The sequence below is a fragment of the Elgaria multicarinata genome, chromosome 6, assembly GCF_023053635.1.
Source record: "Elgaria multicarinata webbii isolate HBS135686 ecotype San Diego chromosome 6, rElgMul1.1.pri, whole genome shotgun sequence".
NCBI lineage: Eukaryota > Metazoa > Chordata > Lepidosauria > Squamata > Anguidae > Elgaria > Elgaria multicarinata.
Window position 1 is genome coordinate 9,620,754 of NC_086176.1, and position 27,448 is coordinate 9,648,201.

Genomic DNA, 27,448 nt, shown 5'->3' on the forward strand with positions numbered 1-27,448 from the left:
GCATCCATTTCATGTCCACAGAGAAGAGACAGCGTAAAGCATCCCTGGCAGATGGTTGTCCAGCTGCCTCTTGAAGGCCTCTAGTGTGGGAGAGCCCACAACCTCCCTAGGTAACTGATTCCATTGTCGTATTGCTCTAACAGTCAGGAAGTTTTTCCTGATGTCCAGCTGGAATCTGGCTTCCTTTAACTTGAGCCCGTTATTCCGTGTCCTGCACTCTGGGAGGATCAAGAAGAGATCCTGGCCCTCCTCAATGTGACAACCTTTCAAGTATTTAAAGAGTGCTCTCATGTCTCCCCTCAATCTTCTCTTCTCCAGGCTAAACATGCCCAGTTCTTTCAGTCTCTCTTCATAGTGCTTTGTTAGGGTCTGAAAAATGAAACTCCCAGAGACTAATTGCTAGTAGGAAAGATGGTTTAAAAGTTCTCAGAAGAAAGGAAGAAGAACTATGCAATCCGAATATGCAAGGTAAAGAACTGTATGTTGTTCTATTGCCAATGCTGAAAAGTAAAGCTATACTCCTATTAACCTACTTGGCGTACGAACTTATCTTTACAGCAGTGTGAGGGAGTAAAGCTTGAATCTGCTGACTGCCATGGCACAGGCTCTGAACACCAGGCCTGGCCGCGGCTACTCCCTGCTCAAGCCAAGCACCACCGCTTGATACGCCTGAGGCAAGGGATAAAAACCACCTTCCTCCAAACCATGCGGAGAAAGGGGTTAAATGGAGAAGGATTTCAATATATAAAATAAAACACTGTGAGTTATATGTGCTGAGGTGAATTATTGTCAGAGTGGGTGCTAAATGTGTAAACCTCAGATGATAAATGCCAAACAGACACGTGGGATTTTTGTGGTAGTTAAAAACAAAATAATTAAAAAATATTTTTAAAAGTTCACAAGCTTTGTTTTAAATAAAACATTTAAAAACCTTTTTGAAACCTTTCATCCAATCCTGTCACTCATTCACATACACGCTTTCCTTTTTCTCACACAATCACTCTTGAGCTTTCTTTATTATCTGTATTGATTAATATACATCAACTACGTGCACACCACACTCCAAAGGCACCACTCTCTACCCTGAACCTCAAATTTCTCAGAACTTAAGTACTCTAAACACAGAGAGTACTAAAGACTCTAAGGGTACCTAACAAGTCCCTCACAATCCCCTCAGTCCTTCCCTTATATATCACTCCTCCCCCTCCCAAGACATTCTAACTCCGCCCACTCAGGCCAAATTCTAAACTCACCACAGACTTACAAACTGCAGACATACCTTTGGGAACTGACTTGTGGGGTGTAACGCCTCACTGACTCCTTCCTCTTAGGTGAGGAAAGAGTATAAACCCAACCCAACAGTTGTAGGGTTTTTTTCTGGGTAAACGTGCCTTCGATTGCACCTTTAAGGGATTTTCCAAAGTAAGAAAATAGATGGAAGAAGTGGTGGGAAACCGGGATGGTTACAAGAGTTACCTGATACTGTTCTGCTCAAAAACTGACACCCACACCTGCCGTGATCCCACCTGCAGGGAGGAAGATGCAGGGACCCTGTGCCTGTTCCCTTCCAGGGAGACGAGCACCTTGGGGTGGGCAATTGTGAAATGAGAAAAAGCAGGAAGGGGACTATTCTGCCACTCAAACTTGGACCACCCCCCCCCCCCGGCAGCTGTTTTCAATTTCCTTTTGTTTTGATTTTTTAAATTTGGAGCTTATTCATATTTCTCCTGTTTAGTTTGGCCCTTTATTAAGTTTACTACCTGAATGTATCTTTGGTTGTTTATGAACTTCAATTGTCAGCTACTTAGCATTTGTGATAAAGGAATGAAGACATTCTTTGAAACATAAAATAAAATAAAGGTGCAACCCTATGCATGTTTAGGCAGAAAAAAGTCCTACAACTTAAGAACATAAGAAGAACATAAGGAGTGCCCTGATGCTGGATCAGACCAAGTGTCCATCTAGTCCTGCACTCTGTTCACACAGTGGCCAACCAGCCATCGGCCAGGGACCAACAAGGCAGGACATGGTGCAACAGCACCCTCCCACCCATGTTCCCCAGCAACTGGGGCATATAGGCTTACTGCCTCTGATGCTGGCTAGCAGGGGTATGCTGGGAGTTGTAGGACTTTTTCTGTGTGTGGGCTTCTCCACATTGAAGCAAAAATCCTATACCCTTACCAGGGTTTATCTTCCGGAGACTTTGCAGGATTACAATCAGCACAATACATGCTCTTCTCACCCCTCACCCGTTTTTGGCCATTTGCTGTGTGAGCAAGTTCTATATGCTCCATTTATACAATCAATAGATGGCGTTGCAATATTGTGCAATTCCAGAAATACAGCACCTCTTTGATGGTGGTTAATATGTATTTATTCATTTTCGGGGAGTTAAAAATGGCAGAATAAAGCTCAAAAATGATGGGAGAGGTACCAGTAGGGTGACCATATGAAAAGGGGGACAGGGCTCCTGTATCTTTAACAGTTGTATTGAAAAGGGAAGTTCAGCAGGTGTCATTTGTATATATGAAGAACCTGGTGAAATTTCCTCTTCATCACACCAGTTAAAGCTGCAGGTGCCCTGCCCTCTTTTAAATCTGGTCACTCATGGAAGTTGAGTAAGACCACTCATTCTTGTTCTTACTCATGGAAGTTTGCAGCTCCTTTTCACGTCACCCTCTGGTACCTAGGGTGACCCTATGAAAACGAGGACAGGGCTCCTGCACTTTAACTGTTGTGATGAAGAGGGAATTTCACCAGGTGAGACATGCATACAAATGACACCTGCTGACATTCCCTTTTCTATGCAACTGTTAAAGATACAGGAGCCCTGTCCTCCTTTTCATAGGGTCACCCTAGGTACCAGAGGGTGACGTTGTGAAAAAGAGCCGCAAACTTCCATGAGTAAGACCACGAATGCACGATAAAACCCTCATGTGAAGAACCCCTAAACATATATAGGATTGTGCCTTACATGTAATTGCTTTTATTTCGTTGTTTGTTTTCTTTAGAGTGTGACCCCACATACCTTGCAGGCTCTTGGCGCTGGCATAATCTACTCCCCAGCTCACCAGTGCCATTACAAGACCCAAGAGGATCAAGAATATCCAGTCTTCTCCCAGCTTCTTGGTAACATATTTCTTGATGTTCTTAGCACAAGCTGCGGAGGAGAAGGACAACAGTGTGAGCTACAACAAACTTTCTGGACATGATCCAGGCCAACTTAAGCATTTTTATAGTTCTGTTTACTAGAGTGTTAGCAACCAGCTGAAATCTCTTCCACTGAAATCAATGGGACTTAAAAGTGCTTAACGTATGCCAGATGGTGCATTTTCATTCTCACCCAGAGGAAGGGACATCTAAACCATGGCGGGCAGCTAGCCCACTCCATAATTCAGAGAAGCTGGAGGATATCAATTCACTCAGCCTCAGTGAATTCAGAAGGATTAAATCAGTTTCAATCCATGTACTTCTTAGCAAATAGCAGATTTAAAGGAAACAAAGAAAATGAAACATTTTCCATTTCACTTAACCAGCAAAAATTGTATTACTGACCAACCTGAGTAAAAAGAAAAGTCTATTTAATCCATTATGCTTTGAGCATTCGGGAACAATATAATAAAAATGTGTGATTCATCAGTCTCCCTCCATTAACCACCTACTTTTCAGAGCTCCCATATAGGAGGCTTTTTGAGAATAAGGTTGTATTTCTGAGTTGTCTCATAGATATACTATACGTGATATATTGAAGCTGAACATGCATACATTTACCTTATCCTATTTATTTATTACATTTATATTCCACCATTTTTCCTCCAAAGAACCCAAGGCAGAGTACATAATCCTCATTCTCTCCATTTTATCCTCATAACAACAACCCTGTGAGATAGGTTGGGCTGAGGGTCTGTGACCAGCTCAAAGTCACCCAGTGGGCAACCATGGCCGAGTGGGGACTAGAACCCGGATCTCCTGACTCCCAGTCCGACACTCTAGCCACTACACTGCACTTATCCTTTTCTTGATCCTATTATTCTAGAGGCTTCATACTGTTATGGGCAACCATTCCTGGCCATGTCTTCTTTTTGTTAGGAAGACAAATGGCTAAGTGCTCAGAATGGGAGGTTGATGCTTTCTAAGTGGGGGAGATACAGACACCTACCTTTCCCACCCATCCTCTGTGCCCCCAAATACGATGCTGTAAGCTAGATCTGTGTGCACTTTTAGAACAATAGAAGCATGTGTGGCGGACTGAGAGACAGAGAAACAGCAGTTTGCAACCCAAACTACATATTAACTTAATCGTGCTTTTTAAAAATGTGCGCTTCAGCTAGGCATTTTTATTTTGAAAGAAAAGGAGCAACATATGGGTGCACCCAACCTATGGGTGCTTCCATACAGAAGCCTTCTTGCAGGTATAACCCTTTTCCGTGGTGGTGGTGGTGGTTTTTAATGTGCAATTGTAACATACCTTCCACACTGTGGGAAGCACGTTGTTATTTTCCCTTTTATTATTCTGCCACCTCCCATCCACACATGTGGGCGGAGCAAGACGGGATGCAGCAATAGCCACCTTCTTGCCCCTCCCCTCTGCTACCTCTTCCCTCCCCGCTGCCAGCAATTCCCTCCTCCCACTTCTTTATTCAGTAGTGGGCATGCATGCAGGTGAGTCTATTCCCCTGTGCAATCATCGTGTTTCTCAGAAACCTCCAGCTTTCAATGGGAGGCAAATGACGAGGCTTGCTATGTAATCCACAAAGCTTTTATTAAGCAACAAACGCCTTGGGACTACAATACCTGATGGAATGCCTCTCCCGACGTGAATATACCCGGACACTACGTTCAACATCTAAGGTCCTCCTCCAGGTGCCTACTCCGAGAGAGGCTCGGAGTGTGGCAACGAGGGACAGGGCCTTTTCGGTGGTGGCCCCCAGACTATGGAACAATCTCCCTGACGAGGCTCGCCTGCTGCCAACGCTGCTATCTTTCCAGTGCCAGGTTAAGACTTTCCTCTTTGCCCAGGCATATGGCAGAACATCTTAGTCACCCACGTTTAGTTTTTTAACATTTTTAATGCTTTATGTGTGTATGTTCTGTGTTTTAGAATTTTAAATTTTGTATACTTGTTTTTTATCTTAATTTTAGAATTTCTGTAAACTGCCCAGGGAGCCCTGGCTATGGGGGTGGTATATAAGTGTAATAAATAAATAAATAAATAAAATCTCTTCTACCTGAAAAGAGTCTAATCTCTTGGAAATGTCCCCCTAGGCAAAACTATGCAAACTAAGCAAGACAACTGTCCGTTCAAGAAGAATCGGAAGCCACTTCGCAAACGCCAGTAACTTCAGAGCGCCTGGTGCAGAGGCAAGTTCTAGCATAATCTAACTGACTTTCTCACGCCTTCCTTCCACGCCGTGTGTTTGAGCTCCCGGTGGACCCTAACATCAGCTAGCTTGTTGGGATGCTCACCTCCGGAAGAAGGCTCACTTCCCACTGAGTGTGTAGGATTTGGCCTTGAGGAGATAAGCTCTGGAGAGGCTGACTTCCAGCTGGGGCATCGCCCGTGAAAGCTTCCTCCCCCACTGGTACAGGCCTGCTGGTGTCTGGTGCTGCGTCTTCTAGTTCTGAATCTGATTCTGATTGATTACCTGAAACATCTTCTCCCAAAACAGGGGCAGTAGGGTTAGACATGACAATGTGCAACAGCAATAGAGCAACAGTTTGCTCTTCATGCCCCAAAATGATACTGTCTTACTGAGGGTACTTCCAGGCTAGGTTTTTATTATGCAATCATCCTGCCTCATTGACAGAATTGAACGGTGGGAGGCGGGGAGGCAGACAATATTTTCATTTTTTCTTTCCACAAAGTCAGAACAGTTGCATAATGCCCTTTTGATTGATAGCCCCCTAAACCCATCTCTGTGGAAGCACCTTGAAATGTGTGTGTGTGTATCAGAACACAAGGAATTTCCCTGCATGTTACCTAGGGAAAAAGGGGAAATTTATTTATTTATTTATTACATTTATATACTGCCCCATAGACGAAGCTCTCTGGGTGGTGTATAACAGTTAAAAACAATGAAAATTAAAAACAGATGTACAAAATTTAAAACCAGCAAACTCTGAGCACTTTTATGGCTTCTTGCTTGTGTGAATTCTTTGATGTCAATTAAGATTTGCCCTCTGAGAAAAGCTTGGCATTTGTAGGGCTTCTCTCCTATATGAATTCTTTGATGTTTCTTAAGGTCTGTGTTGTGAGCAAAGCTCGTTCCACACTGAAATATATTGAAATTTGAAATGATGGCAGCTTATGGTTTGCCATGTAGGTATAGGACAGTTGTGCAAGTATTCCCTTTTAAAAAATAGAAAAGGCACTCCCACATGTAAGGGCTGTAAATATTCCCACTACAAGGGGACTAGTTAGTTTCCACATGGCCTTTTCCCAGCCTTCTCTCCCTATCCTCAAGTTAAATCCATCTTGCTTCCCCTGTCTGTTCTTCTAGTTTTGGTGGGAAAGAATAATAGGCAGATGTCAACACAGGTATAATAAATATATATTTCATATGCATGGAGAAAGGCGAGATAATCCTGCACTGGGGTAAGTTAGAACGAGCGCTATGGGCATGGCTAGACCTACCGGTGGAGGGGGGGAAGAATCTCATGATATGGTGATCACAAGATCCTCCCCCTCAGTCCACATGCGGCGCATGACGTCCTGGGAAAAAGAGGACGTCGCGTCCACCATTTTGGATTTTTTTTAAAATCGAAAATGAGTGCTCCATCGAAAAGGTAGGCTTTTTTAAAAAAACTCCCTCCTCTCCCTCCCACCCCCGATGGGCACAGAGCTCCTGAGGAGCTTGGTGCCCCATGCCCAGTTCCCGGCTCCTCGCATTTACTCGCGAGGAGCTGGGAAGAAACTGGGGCAGCTGCCCACATGTCCTGCGATCTCGGGAAAAGTCGGGATTAAAGCCGTCCCGCTTATCCCGGGGAAAGGGAGGGACCATCCCTCCCTGCCCCCGGGATACCCTGTACGTCATGTGGACGCACACGGATAATCCCGGGGTGATCCCTGGGATAACCCCTCATCTAGACCTGCCCTCTGAAATCTTGGGTTTTTTCCAGTCACCAAGTGTTGCCAGGCTCTGTTCCCTTCCCTGACAGGCTCCACACTTGACCTCCCAAAATCCACTCCGTAGGGCCAGAGCCTGAACATTAGACTGCCTAGCAACCCTGGTGCCGTCTTTTATCGGGGACTTTGGAAATATAAGAGTATAAGAAGCTGCCTTATATTGTCAGACCACTGATACATCTAGCCCAATATTGTTGACACTGGCTGGTAGAAACGCCCCAGAGTTTCAGACAGGGTTACTTCCAGCTCTATCTGGAGACGCCAGGGATCAAACCTTCTGCATGCAAAGCATACATTCCACCACTGAGTCACAGCCCCATTCTTCCTTCAAGAGGTGGACAGAGAAGGAGCACGTAACTTTTCCTGCCTATCTGGTTTCCCCCCAGCAAGATTACAATCACGGGTTTGAGGGTGGAAATGCCTTTGTAATGCCAACATTTTATTTATTTATTTACTAGCTGTACCCTGCCACGCGTTGCTGTGGCTCAGTCTGGTTAAATTGAAAAGAAAGAAAAGACAAAGCGGATGTTTCTAATATGTTTAATTTCACAATACTTGTGGATATACAATATTTTTAGTTGTTCCATTGTCTGTATAGATATAGAGATTGTCTGGTTTGCCGACTCTAGAACACGCAACATATAATTGTCCATGTGAGAACCAATCCGTGTCTAGATCTAAACCGCACAATTCTAAAGATTGGCCCTGAGCTTTGTTGATGGTGATTGCAAACGCCAATCGAATTGGGAATTGCAATCTCTTAAATTGAAATGGCATATCTGTTGGAATCAGAGGAATGCGAGGAATGAGGACATCTTCACCTTTGAAAGGTCCTGTCAAGATTGATCTCCGACTATAACAATTGCCACTTCGTCTATAGTTGGAGCATTGAATCTTCGCACATGTTCTCCAGCAGGCGTTTTGTCAGCATGAATAACAATCTTGTGTGTATCAGATGGCATCATGTCAATTGCTGTTTTGAATAAATGTACTAAATTGTTTTTTTCGTGAAGTAGCTGTTGCAGTTTTGAAACGACGGACCTTTTTATGCCGGTATAAATTCTGCAGCGTGCATTCAATTCATCATTGCCATCACCAATGAAATACATTTGTAGGAATTTATGTTGACTATCTTGAAATGGAAGGAAGGAGCCGGCTTTATGATAAATTTGTCCTTTGACTTTGAAAGTTGGCATAAATGGAACTGTGATGATTTCTGCACCGAATGACATCATTTGGAAGCATGAGTTGTATTTCCTGATGTTAGATAGGAAATGCTTTGATTCTGCGGTATATCCGGCAAGCAAAGTTTGTAATGGCTCTGGTGGTTCTCCAAGCTGAGGCAGTTTAATTTTTCCAGCAGTGCAACACATTCCTTTTGTTTCTCCATTAAATTTAAGAGCCTTGCAATAAGGACACACTTAAGTCACAGTGCCGATGAGAACATGCCGCCTCAAACTATAATCATCAGCTAGGTTGTACCAGAATGCAAGGCGATTGTAATCGTGTGATTGTTTACCATGGAGTCGTGTTTGACGCTGATGTGCTGTTTCTCGTTGACGTCTTTCAGCCGCTCTCAGCCTGTCGCGTTCATTCTGTTGAGAACAAAGCAGATCTGAAGCTGTAGAACGCGATTGCCGTGCTCACAACCGTGCATCCTCAAGTCTGGCTGAACGTTGCTTGGCTGGTTCCTTGGCACGTATTTGAGGCATTCTTTTTCTTTTTTTCTCGTTTGCTGATGCCCGTTGTTCCTCAGTCTGATTTGCAATTTCTCGTCGCGGTGCTTCCGCTCCGCGAGTACGACGATCTAAATGTGATCTTCTGCGAGGCATTATTTGGATGAAGTAAAGCAGATTGTTTGGTTTTTTAAAAAGGATGTTTTTACGGTGAGAGGGTTAGCGGAAACTCCTGGCAGTTACCTTTCTTCAGAACGTGTAACTGTCACAGGTGTGACATCTATATTCACTCAGCCAATTGTGAGAAAACATGCAAATAGGAGAGGAGGCAGAGGCAGCGGATTGGCCTACTGGTTGGCGATGTCACAATGATCAGCAGGACTGGTTTTGAGGAGGCCTATTTCTTCGATTTTAAGACAAACCTTTGACCCCATATAGAACATAGTTACATAACAACGCTCGCATATTCGAATGCAACGTTGTGTCAAAATTTCAAAGCAATCGGTGAAGAACTTTCAGAGATATAACGTCTGTTTCGAACGGACATTTACATTTTTATTTATATAGATTACATTTTTATACCGCCCAATAGCTGAAGCTCTCTGGGCGGATCACAAAAATTAAAACCATAATAAAACAACCATCAGATTAAAAACACAAATACAAAATACGGTATAAAAAGCACAACCAGGATAAAACCACGCAACAAAATTGATGTAAGATTAAAATAGAGTTAGAACAGTAAAATTTAAATTTAAGTTAAAATTAAGTGTTAAAATACTGAGAGAATAAAAAGCTCTTCAGCTGGTGACAAAAGGAGTACAGTGTAGGCACCAGGCGGACCTCTCTGGGGAGCTCGTTCTACAACCGGGGTGCCACAGTGGAGAAAGCCCTCCTCTTAGAACCCACCTGCCTCACTTCCTTTGGCAGGGGCTCACGGAGAAGGGCCCCTAAGGTCCGGGCAGGTACCTATGGGAGGAGGCGTTCCTTCAAATAACCTGGCCCCAAACTGTTTAGGGCTTTGAATGTCAATACCAGCACTTGGAATCGGGCCCGGACCTGGACTGGCAGCCAATGAAGCTGGAAAAGGACTGGCGTAATGTGATCTTGCCGGCCAGTCCCTGTTAGTAAACGGGCTGCCCTGTTTTGTACCAGCTGAAGTTTCTGGACTGTTTTCAAAGGCAACCCTAACTCTCCATGGGAGTTGGTTCAGATGGCTTAAGCCTTACCATTTCCTCACGAGTTGCAGCGCCGCCGCCACTGCCAGCAACACACCCAACACTCCCTTGGGGCTGAACAGTTCCAGGGAAAGAGGTAGTGGTCATGGTCAAGCCATCTTTGAGGGAGACTTGCCTGACATTACTGATTTTCCTCACTGAGGATCCCCAGAAAAGCTGTGTGGAGACAATTTGGGGTAGGGAAGCAGCGGGTAGGGAAGGAGATTATCACTCAGGCCCCTTCCCTCCTTCTTCCCTCTCAAAGTAACTTTCTTCCCTAAAAGGGCCATCGGGCTACCGATGGTATATAGTTCGTCCTTAAATGCACATACTTCAACAGCCTCCCCCAACCTGCAGTCTTCCAGCTATGTTGGATTGCAGCTATTCCCAGCTAGCGTGGCCAATGGTCCAACTCATCTGGAGAGCCCCACAGATGTGGAGGGGAAAAGCACCACAACCCTTCCCAGAATTCTCTGCAATGTCCAGTGGTCTGATGGTGAATATGCTGGGGTGACTCAGTCTACAGACTGATGTAGGTGACGGCAGAAAGCTGGGAAAACTACTGAATGGAAGTACAGCAAGCGTCCACGCCATGACCTCTCTATTTACCTCTGGGATTCCTTTTTCACTCCTCTCTCTCTCTTCCCGCCGCATACAACTAGCTCAACCACTCTGTAGCGCGCACACTGAGCAGCGTACCAGCCTCCCCCTACCAATAAGGAGGGCATGCTGGAAGAACCAGCTTCGCGGCAGCCTACCATGGCACTTGGAGTAGTGCTCCTCTTTGATTTCGGCCTGACTGCTCCGCTTCAGGGGGCCCTGGCCATTGCCGTGGGACTTCTTCTCACTCAGGAGTTCATCCGCTTCCTTCTGGGAAAGGTTGGGGAGTTGCTCTGTGTACCGCCCATAGAGCTGGGGAGAGAGGAATGGTCGATTAATAGTCAAGCCATTCATAAGATGACACAAAGCAGCAGAGCCAGACACAAGATACACAGCCCATAGCTGGTTTCCAAAGATCCACGCCAATTTGTCATTCACATCTGTAAAGCACAGCTGGAGTGCCGATGGCTCTGAATCCTGCATGGGGATATGGAATCATAGAATCATAGAATAGCAGAGTTGGGAGGGGCCTTCAAGGCCATCGAGTCCAACCCCCTGCTCAATGCAGGAATCCACCCTAAAGCATCCCTGACAGATGGTTGTCCAGCTGCCTCTTGAAGGCCTCTAGTGTGGGAGAGCCCACAACCTCCCTAGGGAACTGATTCCATTGTTGTACTGCTCTAACAGTCAGGAAGTTTTTCCTGATGTTCAGCTGGAATCTGGCTTCCTTTAACTTGAGCCCGTAATTCCGTGTCCTGCACTCTGGGAGGATCGAGAAGAGATCCTGGCCCTCCTCTGTGTGACAACCTTTCAAGTATTTGAAGAGTGCTCTCATGTCTCCCCTCAATCTTCTCTTCTCCAGGCTAAACATGCCCAGTTCTTTCAGTCTCTCTTCATAGGGCTTTGTTTCCAGACCCCCCGATCATCCTGGTTGCCCTCCCCAGAACCCCAGATATATTTTGGGCAGAATCCTCATGGCACTCAGGGCCAGTCCACACAAGCTTGCGCAACTGCTGGGAGTTTGTACACTTCACTATATTGCACTTGATAACTGACAGCTAAATGTGTACACTGGGTCCACTGCCATTTATTTACATAGAATCATAGAATAGCAGAGTTGGAAGGGGCCTACAAGGCCATCGAGTCCAACCTCCTGCTCAATGCAGGAATCCACCCTAAAGCATCCCTGACAGATGGTGTCCAGCTGCCTCTTGAAGGCCTCTAGTGTGGGAGAGCCCATAACCTCCCTAGGTAACAGATTCCATTGTCGTACTGCTCTAACAGTCAGGAAGTTTTTCCTGATGTCCAGCTGGAATCTGGCTTCCTTTATCTTGAGCCCATTATTCCGTGTCCTGCGCTCTGGGAGGATCAAGAAGAGATCCTGGCCCTCCTCTGTGTGACAACCTTTTAAGTATTTGAAGAGTGCTCTCATGTCTCCCCTCAATCTTCTCTTCTCCAGGCTAAACATGTCCAGTTCTTTCAGTCTCTCTTCATAGGGCTTTGTTTCCAGACCCCTGATCATCCTGGTTGCCCAGGCAACCCTGGTTGCCCTAGTTGTTTTATAGCATGCATATTTATTTCATTTCTATACCGCCCCATTGCCGAAGCCATGCAAGATGATAGGAATGTTCTGTCAGTGGCATAAGATCTGTGATAAAGCCCATTCACAAATACAAGTCATGTTATTGTTTCTTGTTGCAGTAATCTACCAATGAATCTGCACGTATGAACCAGCCCTATCTCTGGAGGCATTACATGGCGGTCGCATGTAACAGTCTCCCAATCTGTGTTTGCGCTTTTAAATGAAAAGTGGCCCGGGGGAGTGGATGCTTAACCCTTTTCCATTGGCCATTTTCCCAGTCAAGATGGTGCTCCCATTTGCTTTTCCATCTGTGGAGAAAAAGATACGGGTACGGAGGAAAAGATATGGATTCTCTCTGTGTGTATACAACTCTTTATGGGGATGCTATTCCCCAAGGCAATTGTAACGTATACACCAGCACTTATTTGGGGGAGTGGGGCAAAGGCAGTGTGCTGACCTAGAAATAATGCAGGTTTCCTGAATTATTTGGGGGCATGTACTGGAGGCTGAATCGATACCAACACCAATGGTCCCCAAGGAGGAGTTGCTAGCACGGAGAGCAACCATAAATGCTGGTACCCCAAGTGATTATATTATTTGCAAACATAACCATTGCAGCTTGGATACCTGACATATAGGCTAAGAGTTCCTGCACAACCGTTGTGTTCTATGTTGTCTGGAGGGCTCCGTGAAGTTTCCTGTGGAGTTGAGTTGAGTTTCCCAGTGGTCGTAGAGTTCCCTGGCAAGAGTGGCAAAAGGAGGGAGTACTGCTGTAGGAGAGACGTTAGGATTGGGTGGTTTTTTGTGGTTTTTTGCAACAATGGCTGATGGGATACCATTGGGAGCACTGGGGGAGGAGAGAGGGTGGGGAAACTGTCAATCAAACACTGCCTTGACTTTTACTAGACTCCACAGGAGGCCACACCCACACAACGGTGGAGTTGGAACATGTTGTGTGGTGAGTATCCTCTACAAACTCCAGTGTTGAGTGGAGTTTTCCCACTGAGTAAAGAAAAGTGTTGTGAACTGAGCCAGAGTGATGACCAAACCTGCACTTTTTCAGAAAAGAACCAAATTCACAGCACTTATGGGCTAGTGATGATCATTTTCAGATCTGGAGGCATGTGGTATTGTATGTGGTATACAATGATACATAAAACAATTTCTCATTTTTTCATAAAGGCATCATAAAGTATACCATTCGTACAGAATGATCACTTTCAAATATTGGGCATATGGTGTTGCACAGCTGAGCAAGTTATAACAGACAGTGACTCATAGCAAGCACGTAGCATTTCATAAAAGCACCAAATGTACACCATTTATAGACTAATATATAGTGATACTTTCCAGACATTTTTACACAAATGCACCAGATATATACCTCAGATATGGAGGTGTGTGTGTGATACTAAAAGCATCCAGTTGTTATATGAATCACTGTATATTATACCACACTCAATTGGCTACACATGTGCATACATCTGCAATACCATAAACCACAATATTTGAAAATGTTAACTTTAACAACAGTCTGCAAATAGTGAAATATTGGTGCTTTAAAAAAAGTGCATGTTTTTATATTATTATTATTATTATTATTATTATTATTATTATTTACATTTACCATATTTCTTTGTTTCTAAGACGCCATCGATTGTAAGACGCACACTAAATTCAGTACCACCAACAGAAAAAAAGCTTTGATTCTAAGAAATAATAAACGCACCCACGATTCTAAGACACACCCTGGTTTTAGAGATGTTTATATGGGGGAAAAAGTGCGTCTTAGAATCAAAGAAATATGGTATATACCGCCCCATAGCCGAAGCTCTCTGGGTGGTTTACAAAAGTTAAAAACAGTGAACATTAAAAATAAATATACAAAATTTAAAACCGTAAAAAGCATAAAATACAAACAAAAACAGACAATATCGATTTAAAAACAACTGTGTGTTGTACTGAATTACTGTGTGTTGTACCATGGTCAAGTAAAACACTGGCTCAGTTCAGACGACACGTTTCTCTACGCAGTGCGAAAACTCCACTCAACAGTTGAGTTTGTACGGGGTACTCATTGCACAACATGTTTAAACCCTACCGTTGTGTGACTATTGGCTACCGTGGAGTTGAGTAAAAGGCAACACAACGTTTGATTGGCAGTACCTCCACCTTCTCTCCTCCCCCAGTCCTCTGATGGTATCCCATCAGCCACTGCTGCAAAAAAAATCCCATTGGCTCTCTTGCCAGAGAACTCTGTAGCCAGAGGGAAAAGTCCACTCAACGCAACGGGAAATTCCACGGAGCCCTCCACACAACACACAACACACTAATTGTGCAGGAACCCTCCTCTGCACATCGTGGATATTCAGCATGTGTATCCACTGTGGGGTGGAGTTTTCTCTCAAGACACCACATTTCTCAACGTGGTATAAAAACTCCACTGTGGAGGTTCTAAAACCACCATTGAGAAATGGGTTCTCTGAACTAAACCATTATTTTAAGCGATTGAGGATGTGTACGCATGTCCCATAATACATATCTGAAAATGATCACTATATATGCTATATATTATATTGTTATATGAGTCACTGTGTTTTATAGCATGCATAATCAGATGCACATGCAAATACATGTGCAAGATCACATGCCTCCAAATATGAAAATTAACACCATGTATTAGCTCACAAATAGTATAAATGTCCTTTATTGAAACAGTGCATGATGGTTGTAAAAAAAAAGAAAAAAGAGAGCTATGTTGCTACACAAGTGGAAGCATTTCCCCCGCAGCATCAACCATGTTGCAAGAATAACATATAAATTGGATTTAACTAAGATTCCAAGTCCTATTTTTATTTTTACACATTGGGGTTTACAAAACAGCAGACCAGATAGACATAAGAAATAAATCTAACAAATTTCACATATTAATGGGAAGGAAATTTCTTCAAAATTGTAGTGATTGACAATAAATAAGCATATTTAGAGGCATCAGATGAAGAGGTGCAATTTCAATGAAAATAAGAAACTCCTCTTATGGTGGACCACCAAATGGGTCAAGGGTATCCACATAGCAATTCTCTCCTGCAAAAAGGGAAGTTCGGGAAATTATCACTCCAACTTTAGGAACTGTCTCTTCATACAGCCTCATCCCAGTTCACAAAAATGACTAAATGTAATGATTTACACATCAGGGGAAATTGTTCCCTATGCAGGTAAATAAAGTACACAACTATTTCCTGGGAACATCAGACAATTTTCTCTGGCATACTATAAGTCAATGCTGTATGCCGCTTGAGATCTTAATGATATAGGGCGGGATATAAATGTTTTAAATAAATAATAAATAAATAAATTCCCACAAGCATTTTCCCAGGTGCTGCTTTTATGCTTCTGAACATGAACAGCAGTAGCTCTTGCCTTCCTCTGAAGCAAGAGCACACCCATGTGAACAGAGTCTTGTGTGGTACCTCCCAGCATGGCTGGAGCATCATGTGAACTCAGAGGGTGACCCAGACTCTGGGAGATAATCTCAGTTCACGCATGGAGCCAGGGATGCCAGAAGCAGCATGTGAAATTGGATTCATGCACTGCTGCCGGTACGGCAAGCATTCCTTGAACTGTGCTGCCCCGTGTCTGACAGGAGAGCAAAGCCTGTCTTCTGAGTGCTGTTCTGAAAAACGTTGTGGCATAGTTATGAGGAAAATTGGAGCTGAATTTGTTCACAGGATGAGAAATAGACTGACTGGAAGGTTTATTATTTCTCCAAAGGCTACGCCTGAGCTCGTTGTCTTAGCTGTATCCTGTAGAAAAATTAATTTACCTGACAAGGCTAGGCCAATAGCACCAAATTGATAAATAAGATGAAGCTATAATCTCCAGCATTTCTTATTGTACTTGTAATTCAAAGTGCTGGTATTAACATTTAAAGCCCTAAACGGCTTGGGGCCAGGCTATCTGAAGGAAAGCCTCCTCTTGTATGTACCTGCCCGGACCCTAAGGTCATCCTCAGGGGTCCTTCTCCAAGAGCCCCTGCCAAAGGAAGTGGGGCAGGTGGCTACCAGGAGCAGGGCCTTCTCTGCTGTGGCACCCCGGCTGTGGAATGAGCTCCCTAAGGAGGTTCGCTTGGCACCTACATTATATTCTTTTAGACGCCAGGTGAAGACCTTTTTATTCTCCCAGCATTTTAACAGTCTATAAATAAATTTTAACTTGGCTTTTTAAATTTGTAAGTTTGCATTGCTGCTGTTTTTATCTGGTTGAGCGTGTTCAGAGGAGGGCAGCCAGGATGATCAGGGGTCTGGAAACAAAGCCCTATGAAGAGAGACTGAGGGCGGATCCACACTTAAGGTTTGGGACGCCCTGACAGCGCATTAGGTCGTCCCGAAATCGATAATGTGTACCCAAGCTATGACCCGGGCGGAAGCCGGCGGAAGCTTCTTCCGCGAAGCTCTCCGATCCGGGTGGGCCCCGGGTGACTCTTTCGAAGGCAAAAGGAGGCCGGCAGGTAGGTGGGCGGCAGCTGATTGTCCGGCGAAGGTGCCGGGCGCGGTTTACTCTTTATCCCGTCCCCGCGAGGGGCGGCCTCCTCCTCCGCCGCCTCTTCTTGTAACGCTTAAGGTAGGGTACACATTATCGATTTCGGGACGCCCCAATGCGCCGTCAGGGCATCCCAAAGCTTAAGTGTGGATCCGCCCTGAGAGAACTGGGGCATGTTTAGCATGGAGAAGAGAAGGCTGAGGGGAGACATGATAGCACTCTTGAAATATTTAAACGGTTGTCACACAGAGGAGGGCCAGGATCTCTTCTCGATCCTCCCAGAGTGCAGGACACAGAATAACGGGCTCAAGTTACAGGAAGCCAGATTCCAGCTGGACATCAGGAAAAACTTCCTGACTGTTAGAGCAGTGCCACAATGGAACCAGTTACCTAGGGAGGTTGTGGGCTCTCCCACACTAGAGGCCTTCAAGAGGCAGCTGGACAACCACCTGTCGGGGATGCTTTAGGGTGGATTCCTGCATTGAGCAGGGGGTTGGACTCGATGGCCTTGTAGGCTCCTTCCAACTCTGCTATTCTATGAAAGAGGATTTTCTATTCTAAGAAAGGGAAGAGTTGCTCCTTTTGCTTCTTTTGTCTTGAGTTACTTCATCTCAGAAATGCAAGGGGGGGATGCTGAGCGTCCCTTGGGTATGCAGTCAAAAATGTGAAAGCTAAGTGAGGTAGTTCAAACCACAGGGTGGTGTTCCATCTTTGAACAGTGCCCTGGATCAAGGGGGCTGTAGCCGATTGCACTCTCAAACCTGAAAGTATCTCAGGTTCCAGCAGGTAGATTTCTGAATCCAAATTCCCTTCCAGCTTCCCCTTCTCTCAGTGTGTACTTTGGGGAGGGATTTGTTTGAGCCCTTGGTCACATACCCTTCAATAACCCAGCACTGGCTTCAACGCTGACTAGGAGCTCGTGTTCCTCCCACTAGTGTATGTCCTGAGATCTTGGCAATTCACACCTCGCAGAACATTGCCCTCCTCCACACACACACATGCTTCTTTATGACACTCCAAGTGCCGGGGGAGGATGGGCTGTGCTTGGATCAGCAGAACACGACACTGCTGCTTCTGGCGGCCTTGAGCCAAATAAAATTCAGCTTCTCAGCCCTGCATCTCCCGTGAAAGATGGGAGTGGGACGTCTACATGCTAACAAATGTGACAACATGAATCTTGCAGGGGGACGAGAGCTATTGGAGGGGTGTGTGATTGGGAGCAGAGAAGTTGTGAGCAGGGACAAGGTTAAGCATGTACAAATATTCTTTACTAAAGTTCTCCCTCCCAAAGTTGCTTTACTTAAAATTTAAAAACATCTCACAGTGTTGGGACTCTAATACACAGATTTGAGCATCTCATGCAGTGAGTCTCCCAGAGATGGGAAATTAGTACTGAGAGTTTTTGCCATCCTTAAATGGTTCTCCTGTTTGCTTACATATTCTCTTTTTCACTTACACCAGAAACAAGCATGCTATAGTTTATGCTCTAGCACAGTGGTTCCCAATTAGCTAAATACTGCGGACCCCTTGTTTTTCAAATGCCAAGCCATGGACCTCCTACTTTTGAAAATTTTGTTATCTCTATGGTAGGGGGTTGGACTAGATGGCCTTGTAGGCCCCTTCCAACTCTGCTATTCTATGATTCTAGTTACCTGTGTGAAGCAATTTTTTGGAGAAAATAAGGGATAGGCCCTAATAAGCAAAGGATTTTAGAGATGCTAAAAAACAGACCATAAAATTTGTGATATTTGTGATATTACTACGCAAAAATGACAATGATTTAGTTAGGAATATAAAGACGAATTTAATTTTACTAACATCTAGTTTACAATTAAACAAATTATGATATGTCTAGCAGCTACTAAACCTAAATGTGATGGGAGAAATCATGCCTCTTTTTGTCCCGAACAATCCCTTCCACATCCGGTTCAATATTTCCTACTTTTAATCTCAAATCTGGATCAACATCAAGCCGATTTCTAGGCTTGTTCTTCATATAACAAAATGTCGAAAATGTTTGCTCACAACGATATGTGGAACAAAAGGGAACTAGATGTTTCAAAGCTTTTTCACCTAACTTCTTATAATCAGGAAAAACCTTCACCCAGAATTGGTCCAGTCTATATTCTTTGAAAAATGATTTCAATGAACCCTCACAAGTCACGTCAACAAGTGCATCTTGCTCTTCCGCAGATAGATTGTGAGTTGTACATCACCACATTCAAAAGGGTTCCTTCTCCATGAGTTTTCAGGATTAGGTGCAGGGAAGTAATCTCTGACGCTAGTCGCTAAATCACGCAGGTGCTTTCGCAAACAGAGCGCGGGAGACGGCGTATTTTCTTTTATTAAAGTGCGGACCTTGCAGAGCTAATAGGTGAATGGTGCCACGGATCCCCTGGGTGGGTTACGCGGACCCCCTGGGATTCATGGACCACCATTTGGGAACCACTGCTCTAGCATCTAACTAGGAACTAACCTAAATGTTTAGAAATATCATGGCACACTTTCCCACATTTCACCGATGAAAGCAGGGGACACTCCTGTAAGGCATGCATACCACTTTCTGAGCACCTGACCATAATACTTTCCTTCTTTACTAGCTTAAGAATAGTTAATAAAATGTTTCATCATACAACTTATCTTTTTTTATAAAGTAGATGGAAATGAACTTAAGTTCAGATTACCTGCAATTCAAATTTTTCAGCAACAATTAGTATTTGGATAGATAAGTTCACAAAATGTTTCGAAAAGCATTCTTCCCAAAAGACAGGAGACAGTCCTAGTAAATAAGTACAGTACGTCACATAGTACAATCCTCTCCTAAAATTGTGCCACTTCAGAATGGTGCTAGAGGGTTGCATGTTTGAATGCTCCCCCCGTTAAAGAAAACACTCTCAACCAGCTCCTATTGAAGTCAATGACAACGCCCCCACTGATTTAACAGTTTAATGCAGACAAGTGTCTGCATTATTCAATGCTGCTCAATTTCCTGGCAAAATTAATCTTTCCAAAGTTCATAACTACATCTCAAAGACTTGACGAGCTTTATTTTTTGACTCAGATTAAAATATGAGCTGGAGTACATTAAGGCCATAGCTAGACCTAAGGTTTATCCCAGGATCATCCCGGGTTCGTCCCTGCCTGAGCGCTGGATGCCCTGTGTGGCACTTAGATGAACAGGTTTGACCCCAAGACAATCCTGGGATAAACCTTAGGTCTAGCTACGGCCTAAGTCCTCCTTCACCCACCCACCTTTATGAGTCCAAACTGCCAGTAGTGCTGGGTAAACTACATTTCCCAGAGCTCTTTGGTGCCTGGTAGACAGAAGGGGAAAGACGTTTGAGGGAGGTGGGCAGGTGGGGATCAGGAAAGAGTTTCAAGGCTCATGGATCAGTAACTGTTGCACTCCTGAGGGCATCAGCAGGAGTGTTACTGGGCTTAATTTGGCTCAGAATTGAGCTCAGAATAAACCAAGCTATATAGTTTTGAACCCATTCCAACCCTACCTGAGGGGGTTCGTCCCACCCTTAATCTCCATTTTGTTGATCCCCTGATGTGACTACTGCCTCTATACCATCATTGTCACCTAGAGAGCTGTCTGTGCTACAAAGCGTCTTCAGATATTTCTTCACCTTCCTTATTTTCCTTCAGACTCATTTTTGCAGGCATTCAGTATGCACAGCTAGTCATTCAACCCACATCAGTAGAACACTGAGGGAGCTTCGGCTATTGGGCGGCATAAAAAATGCAATAAATAAAATAAACACTTGGCAATACCATGTATACTCGTCACCACAGAAATTTTAAGGGGTAAAATGCACTGAACACTGGATATAGGAATAAGGAGTTTACCAATGACATCATTTGGATGCCAGTACCTTCATCTTCAACATGTTCTGTTTTATTATTCTTCAAGTATTTTTATGCTAAGATTCCTTACTTTAAAAGTATGCATAACACCAAATGTCAGAAGCCATGTTGGAAAAGATTTAATTAGAGTTTTGCATACTTCTGTTCATAACATTTCATACTGGTTTACAAAATAAAACAATAAGAACATCCAACAAAACAATCAAATCAATAAACCAATAAAAGAATATCAGTAAATAGCAGGGCAATCAGCAAAGAACAGGGGTGAGCGTTATCAATAATCAAAGGTTTTCTGAAAAAGAATGGTCTTCACATATCTCTGGAAATGTGAGGAAGCTGAATGAACCTCTCAAGAGCATTGGGGCTGCCATGGAGAAGGCCTTGTAACTATTAGAAGCTACTTTAGCTTCTGTGTTAGGTGGAAGCCAGAGCAGTACTGGAGGGAAAGGACTCATATGCATGAAAACAATCACTGAGATAATCAGAAGCCAAGCCATTTAAAGATTTAAAGTTCAAAACCCATTTCAGAACGGTGAAATCCTGGAATGGGTGGAATTCAGTCCATTAGATACAACCGTCGTGTTGTATCATGGAATATATAGCATTTTAGCCTCTTTGAGTAGCTATCATGTCCTATCCTGTATTCATGGCCTATTTGCTCCCCTTCCCAGCTCCTGTCGGCTTTCCCCCAGGATTTAATTTAAAAGCTACTCTGCCGCCATTTTTATGTTTAGCACCAGCAGTCTGGTTCCATTTTGGTTTAAGTGCAGCCCTCCCCTCTTGTACAGTCCTGGCTTGTCCCAAGATGTTCCCCAGTGCCTAAGAAATCTGAACCCCTCCTCTCTATACCATTTCATTCACACATCGAGACTTCTGAGCTGCGCCTGTCTAGCTGGCCGTGCACATGGAACTGGTAGCATTTCAGAGAAAGTCACCTTGGAGGTCCTGGATTTCAGCCTTCTGGCCTAGCAACCAAAATTTGGCTTCCAGGACCTCACAATTACATTTCCCCACATCGTTGGTATCAACATGGACCACGACAACTGACTCCACCCCAGCACTGTCTACTATGCTATCTAGACAGTGTGTGATATCTGCAACCTTCGCACCAGGCAGGAAACTCACCATGCAGTCTATACGCCCATCACAAACCCAGCTGTCTATGTGCCTAATGATTGAATCTCCCACTACCACAAGCCCCCTCTCGCTGGAGGCACGTCTTTGGTGTGAGAGGATATTTGCACGCCTTCTGAAGAATGGGTCCCTTCTAAAGGATCACTTCCTCCTTCCTCGAGACCCGCTTTCTGCGTGACTGCAGAGGAGCTGTCACCGATGGAGAGGGACGTCGCTGTTAGGTCCCTGAAGGTCTCCTCTATCAACTTCTCTGCCTCTCTTAGCTTCTCTAGGTCAGCAACCTTGGCCTCAAGGGAACGAATTTGTTCCCTGAGAGCCAGGAGCTCATTACACCGAGCACACACCCATGACTTCTGCCCAGCTGGCAGATAGTCATACTCTAAGGGCATGTCTACACCATGCCTTATCCCGGGGATCGCTCCGAGATCATCCCTGTGCATCCACATGACACATAGGAGTCAGGAATTGGGCACGGAGCTCTTCAGGTGTTCCGTGCCCATCTGGGGTGAGGTGAGGGGAGCAGGATCGGGTTTTTTTTTTTTTTTTTTACCTTTTACTTTGGAGTGCTCCAGCTCTTCATATTTGAAAAGAAATTGGCCGCCTCAACAGGCGCGATGCCCAGGACGTCGCGCGGCCCATGTGCACTGAGGGGGAGGATGTTGTGATTAGCATATTGCGAGATCCTCCACCTCCCCTCCCCTGGTGTAGACATGCCCTAAGTGACTCTCTCAATGCAGCAAACAGTGGCAAATGGGCAGCAAAGATAGCAATTTCTGTAGTAAAGCAGCAGTTGGGAAATTTGGGGAATAGCCAGGAAACTCTGTGGGCTGCAGGAGAGACCACCAAGGTCTCTTGATTTAGCGAAGCTATCTTGATTTATTATTAAACAAGTTTCTCATGATGTCTAAACTGGGAAACTGTGGTTTACATGCTACTTATAGACTACGACATCAAACCAGTCTTTATTGACAATGCTAAATCAGTGAGGACCTGAAGCTGCATACCTGATCCTTCAGTAGGGAGCAACGCCATCTAGAACAAGTTGATCACAACCTACAAATACAGATGAACCAGGAGAACTGCCATCTTGTCGGGATTGAGCTTCCATTTATTGACCCTCATCCAGCCTTTTCAGTGGTGGCCCCCAGACTATGGAACGATCTCCCTGATGAGGCTCACGTGGCACCAACGCTGCTATCTTTCCGGCGCCAGGTTAAGACTTTCCTCTTTGCCCAGGCATATGGCAGCACATGTTTAATCACCCACATGTTTAGTTTTTTTAAACAGTTTGTAATGCTTTATGTGTATATGTTCTGTGTTTTAGAATTTTAAATTTTGTATACTCGTTTTTATCTCAATTTTAGAATTTCTGTAAACCGCCCAGAGAGCCCCGGCTATGGGGGCGGTATATAAGTGTAACAAACAAATAAATAAATAAATACAGACATTAGCTCAGCACTTCCACTGTCTCACCAAAATCTGATGTAAAGGAAAAATAGATATGGATGTCATGAGTATATTGATGACACCCAAATCCCAAACCCCAGATGACCTCGCTCCACAGTGATATGTAGATGTTAAAAAGCACAGGGACAAAATAAAGAGCCACTTGATTCTATAGCAAGAAGTTGAGCAGTTCGCCTTCTAGAAATGGTCATCAAGGTAGGGTTGGAAGAACCACCAAAATGCAATGCTCCAAACCCCTTATCCAGAAAGTCAAAACAGAGGATAGCTACTGATGAGCACTGAAAGTCCCAGGAGAATCAGCCTGAATGCATAGGTGCCAGCCACTTTGCTGAAGCTAAGCAGTGCCAGATCTGGTCAGAGTTTGGATGGGAGACCAAATTGAAAAGTTTTAGCAACAGCCCCATTTAAGCCCTGCTGGTCATGAGTTTTGGACTTTGGACCCTTGTTAATTTTCCTGCAGGGAGCTACAGCGATCCTTTGAGCGCTCCTCAGCTCCTTTGCAAAGAGGGGGGAAATGTTAAAAAAAAAAGTCATAAAAAATCAACCGATGACCCAATTTGATTCAAATTTGGTATTTGAATTACTGTGCCAATTTTGGTGTCTTTATCTGGGACGGTGTAAAAGCCGGAACGGAACGGAACAGGCCGGAACAGCCCCATTATATTAAAAAAACCATACCAAAAACAGTGGCATGTGTTAGCAACACTTGAGAACAATATTTTAGGACTAAAACCATACCAATATTATATCACTATTAACCCCAGAACTCCCAAAACGACGTCCGGAACAGAATGGGATGGCCGGAACGGCCACTAGGGAACGAGCGATATCAACCAAACTCACCAGTCATGCATAACTAAATGGAAGGGATGCAATAGGCCACAAAAGTTGCCCCGAAACCACGTTCAGATACCCGTTCCGGGCAAAAATGCATATTGCGCAAAATCGGCCGTAACGGCAGCTTCCCAATGAGATAAGTGAACCAAACTCACCAGATGCACATGACAAGGTGGGACAAATATAGAAAGCTCCAAAAGTTGCCCCAAAACCACGTTCAGATACCCGTTCCGGGCAAAAACGTGTATTGCGCAAAACAGGCCGTAACAGCAGCTTCCCAATGAGGAAAGTCAACCAAACTCACCGGATGCACATAACTAGGTGGGACAAATATAGAAAGCTCCAAAACTTGACCCGAAACCACGTTCAGATACCCGTTCCGGGCAAAATAACGGCAGCTTTCCAATGAGGTAAGTCAACCAAACTCACCAGATGCGCATTACTAGGTGGGACAGATGTAAAAAGCTCCAAAAGTTGCCCCGAAACCACGTTCAGATACCCGTTCCGGGCAAAAGTCTGTATTGCCCAAAACGAGCCGTAACGGCAGCTTCCCAATGAGGTAAGTCAACCAAACTCACCAGAAGCACATTACTAGATGGGACAGATATAATAACCTCTGAAATTTCCATGAAAGTCAGGTTCTGTTACCCATTCCGGGCCATAGTTCATATTCCCAAAATTAGCTGGAAAAGAAAATTATGGGTGAGGAAAATGAGGCACTATCTATTGTCGGGAAATTGCCTCGAAAGGCAACTTCTATGTGTGTGAATGCAATCAAATAAACTACTTTCATTGTACTAACTGGAACATTTAATAAACTTTCTCAGAATCCAGAGTGAAGTTCTGCAAAGATGGTTTCCTACAGAAGCCCATAGTTGTCATGTGGTTTGGTAGTGTGCTTAAAATATCAGTCTATGATGGCATTGTTGGGGTTGGGCGGTCTCATTCCATCATGAAGCTTACAATGACCTGTGGCTATTCACATCTTTCAACCTAACTTATTCCACAGGGTTATTACAAAATTGGGAAAGGCCATTGTAGTTCACCATGCGTTTCTGGGTGGCGGGTGGGATATAAATGTTCTGTCAAAAAAGCCCAGGTCTTTTGAGGATTGCCATGGGAGTACTGGAGGCTGCATTCCAGGAAGTCCAAAAACACGGCCCCCAACCCCTTCCAGGGCTGATGGAGGCCTTCCCCTTCAGCCCTTTCCCCCAAGAAATTGGGTGCCAGTCCCGGTTGCCCTGGAGATCTCCGTTTTTCCAGAGGTCTCCCGGGTTTTCCGGGTCATCTGGTCACCCTTATCACACCAGGAGACAAAGCGTTAATGCCCACATTCCATAATCTTGACAGGTACCCCTCCCCTCCCCAAACATGGAATTTATTTTTAAAAGCCAATCACACAATTTTTAATTGTGTGTTAGGTGTCTTGAATAGGTTAGCCCCATGTGAATAAGAGGGAGCTAGGTTGACCATTTGTTTGATTCAGTATAACCCATTGTCATTGGCTGTGATGTTCTGAAGCTTTATTAACATATATGCTTCTTTAGTCATATTCTTTATGAAAACATGAATACAAGAAAAATAACCACAAACAGTAAGAACAAAAACAATGTACATAATATCTATATACTCTCTCTCTCTCTCTCTCTCTCTGTGTGTGTGTGTGTGTGTGTGTGTGTGTGTGTAAATGTAAATGCTAACATATAGCACCTGTTAACATAAATTTTTGCCTACAGTGTAGATTATTCATTTCTCACAACACTTTGGACATTTGAATATACCACGAGAAGCTTGATTTATCTCAAGGCAAGAATGATGGTGCCAGTCCTGACATGCTCCCTCGCACAGAACCATGGTGTCCTCCTTTGGTTTCTTGCACTGATCACCCATTAAGCACAAAGACCAAGATGAAGTGTAATACTGTTGTATTGCTGAAGACAAGAACTGGATTGTAGAAAATGTTCCTTTCGGTGGTTTTCTAGAAACAGGACTATTGAATTGCTTAATTTCTCTCTGATTTATTTGCTTCTTTATTCTCTGCTGCTGTCTCTGCATTAAACTTGGCCGTGGAAGAAGTGATTTGTGCTTGAGAAGTTCATTTGCAATCCACTGCCGTACAGGCACCATGTCTGCTGGGAAAGGGACAGGTGAGCCACTGCATAGCACATGTGCAAAGAGACATACAAAAAGTTTGGTTGACTTACCTCATTGGGAAGCTGCCGTTACGGCCCGTTTTGCACAATACGCGTTTTTGCCTGGAACGGGTATCTGAACGTGGTTTTGGGGCAACTTTTGGAGCTTTCTATATTTGTCCCACCTTGTCATGTGCATCCGGTGAGTTTGGTTCACTTATCTCATTGGGAAGCTGCCGTTACGGCCCATTTTGCACAATACGTGTTTTTGCCTGGAACGGGTATCTGAACGTGGTTTCAGGGCAACTTTTGGAGCTTTCTATATTTGTCCCACCTTGCCATGTGCATCTGGTGAGTTTGGTTCACTCATAACAATTGGGAAGCTACCGTTACGGCCGGTTTTGCGCAGTACACGTTTTTGCCCGGAAGGGGTATCTGAACGTGGTTTCGGGGCAACGTTTGGAGCTTTCTATATTTATCCCACCTTGTCATGTGCATCTGGTGAGTTTGGTGCACTTACCTCATTGGGAAGCTGCCGTTACGGCCCGTTTTGCGCAATATGCGTTTTTGCCCGGAACGGGTATCTGAACGTGGTTTTGGGGCAACTTTTGGAGCTTTCTATATTTGCCCCACCTTGTCATGTGCATCTGGTGAGTTTGGTTCACTTACCTCATCGGGAAGCTGCCGTTACGGCCCATTTTGCACAATACGCGTTTTTGCCCGGAACGGGTATCTGAACGTGGTTTCGGGGCAACTTTTGGAGCTTTCTATATTTGTCCCATCTTGTCATGTGCATCTGGTGAGTTTGGTTCACTTATCTCATTGGGAAGCTGCCGTTACGGCCCATTTTGCGCAATACGTGTTTTTGCCTGGAACGGGTATCTGAACGTGGTTTCGGGGCAACTTTTGGAGCTTTCTATATTTGTCCCACCTTGCCATGTGCATCTGGTGAGTTTGGTTCACTCATATCATTGGGAAGCTGCCGTTACGGCCGGTTTTGCGCAGTACACGTTTTTGCCCGGAATGGGTATCTGAACGTGGTTTCGGGGCAACGTTTGGAGCTTTCTATATTTATCCCACCTTGTCATGTGCATCTGGTGAGTTTGGTGCAGTTACCTCATTGGGAAGCTGCCGTTACGGCCCGTTTTGCGCAATATGCGTTTTTGCCCGGAACGGGTATGGTTTCGGGGCAACTTTTGGGGCTTATTGCATCCCTGCCATTTAGTTATGCATGACTGGTGAGTTTGGTTGATATCGCTCGTTCCCTA

At 44.5% G+C, this 27,448-nt stretch overlaps 1 protein-coding gene across 1 annotated transcript in view; it reads right to left on the reverse strand.

Annotated features, from left to right (window-relative positions):
• CLCN1 (chloride voltage-gated channel 1) overlaps positions 1-27,448 on the reverse strand; it is a 120,466-nt gene that overhangs the window by 52,630 nt on the left and 40,388 nt on the right. The window contains exons 2-3 of the mRNA XM_063128428.1: positions 10,778-10,931; positions 3,029-3,160 (exon numbers count right to left, since the gene is read on the reverse strand). Of these exons, the coding sequence (XP_062984498.1) occupies positions 3,029-3,160; positions 10,778-10,931 (286 nt within the window). The remainder of the gene's footprint in view (positions 1-3,028; positions 3,161-10,777; positions 10,932-27,448) is intronic.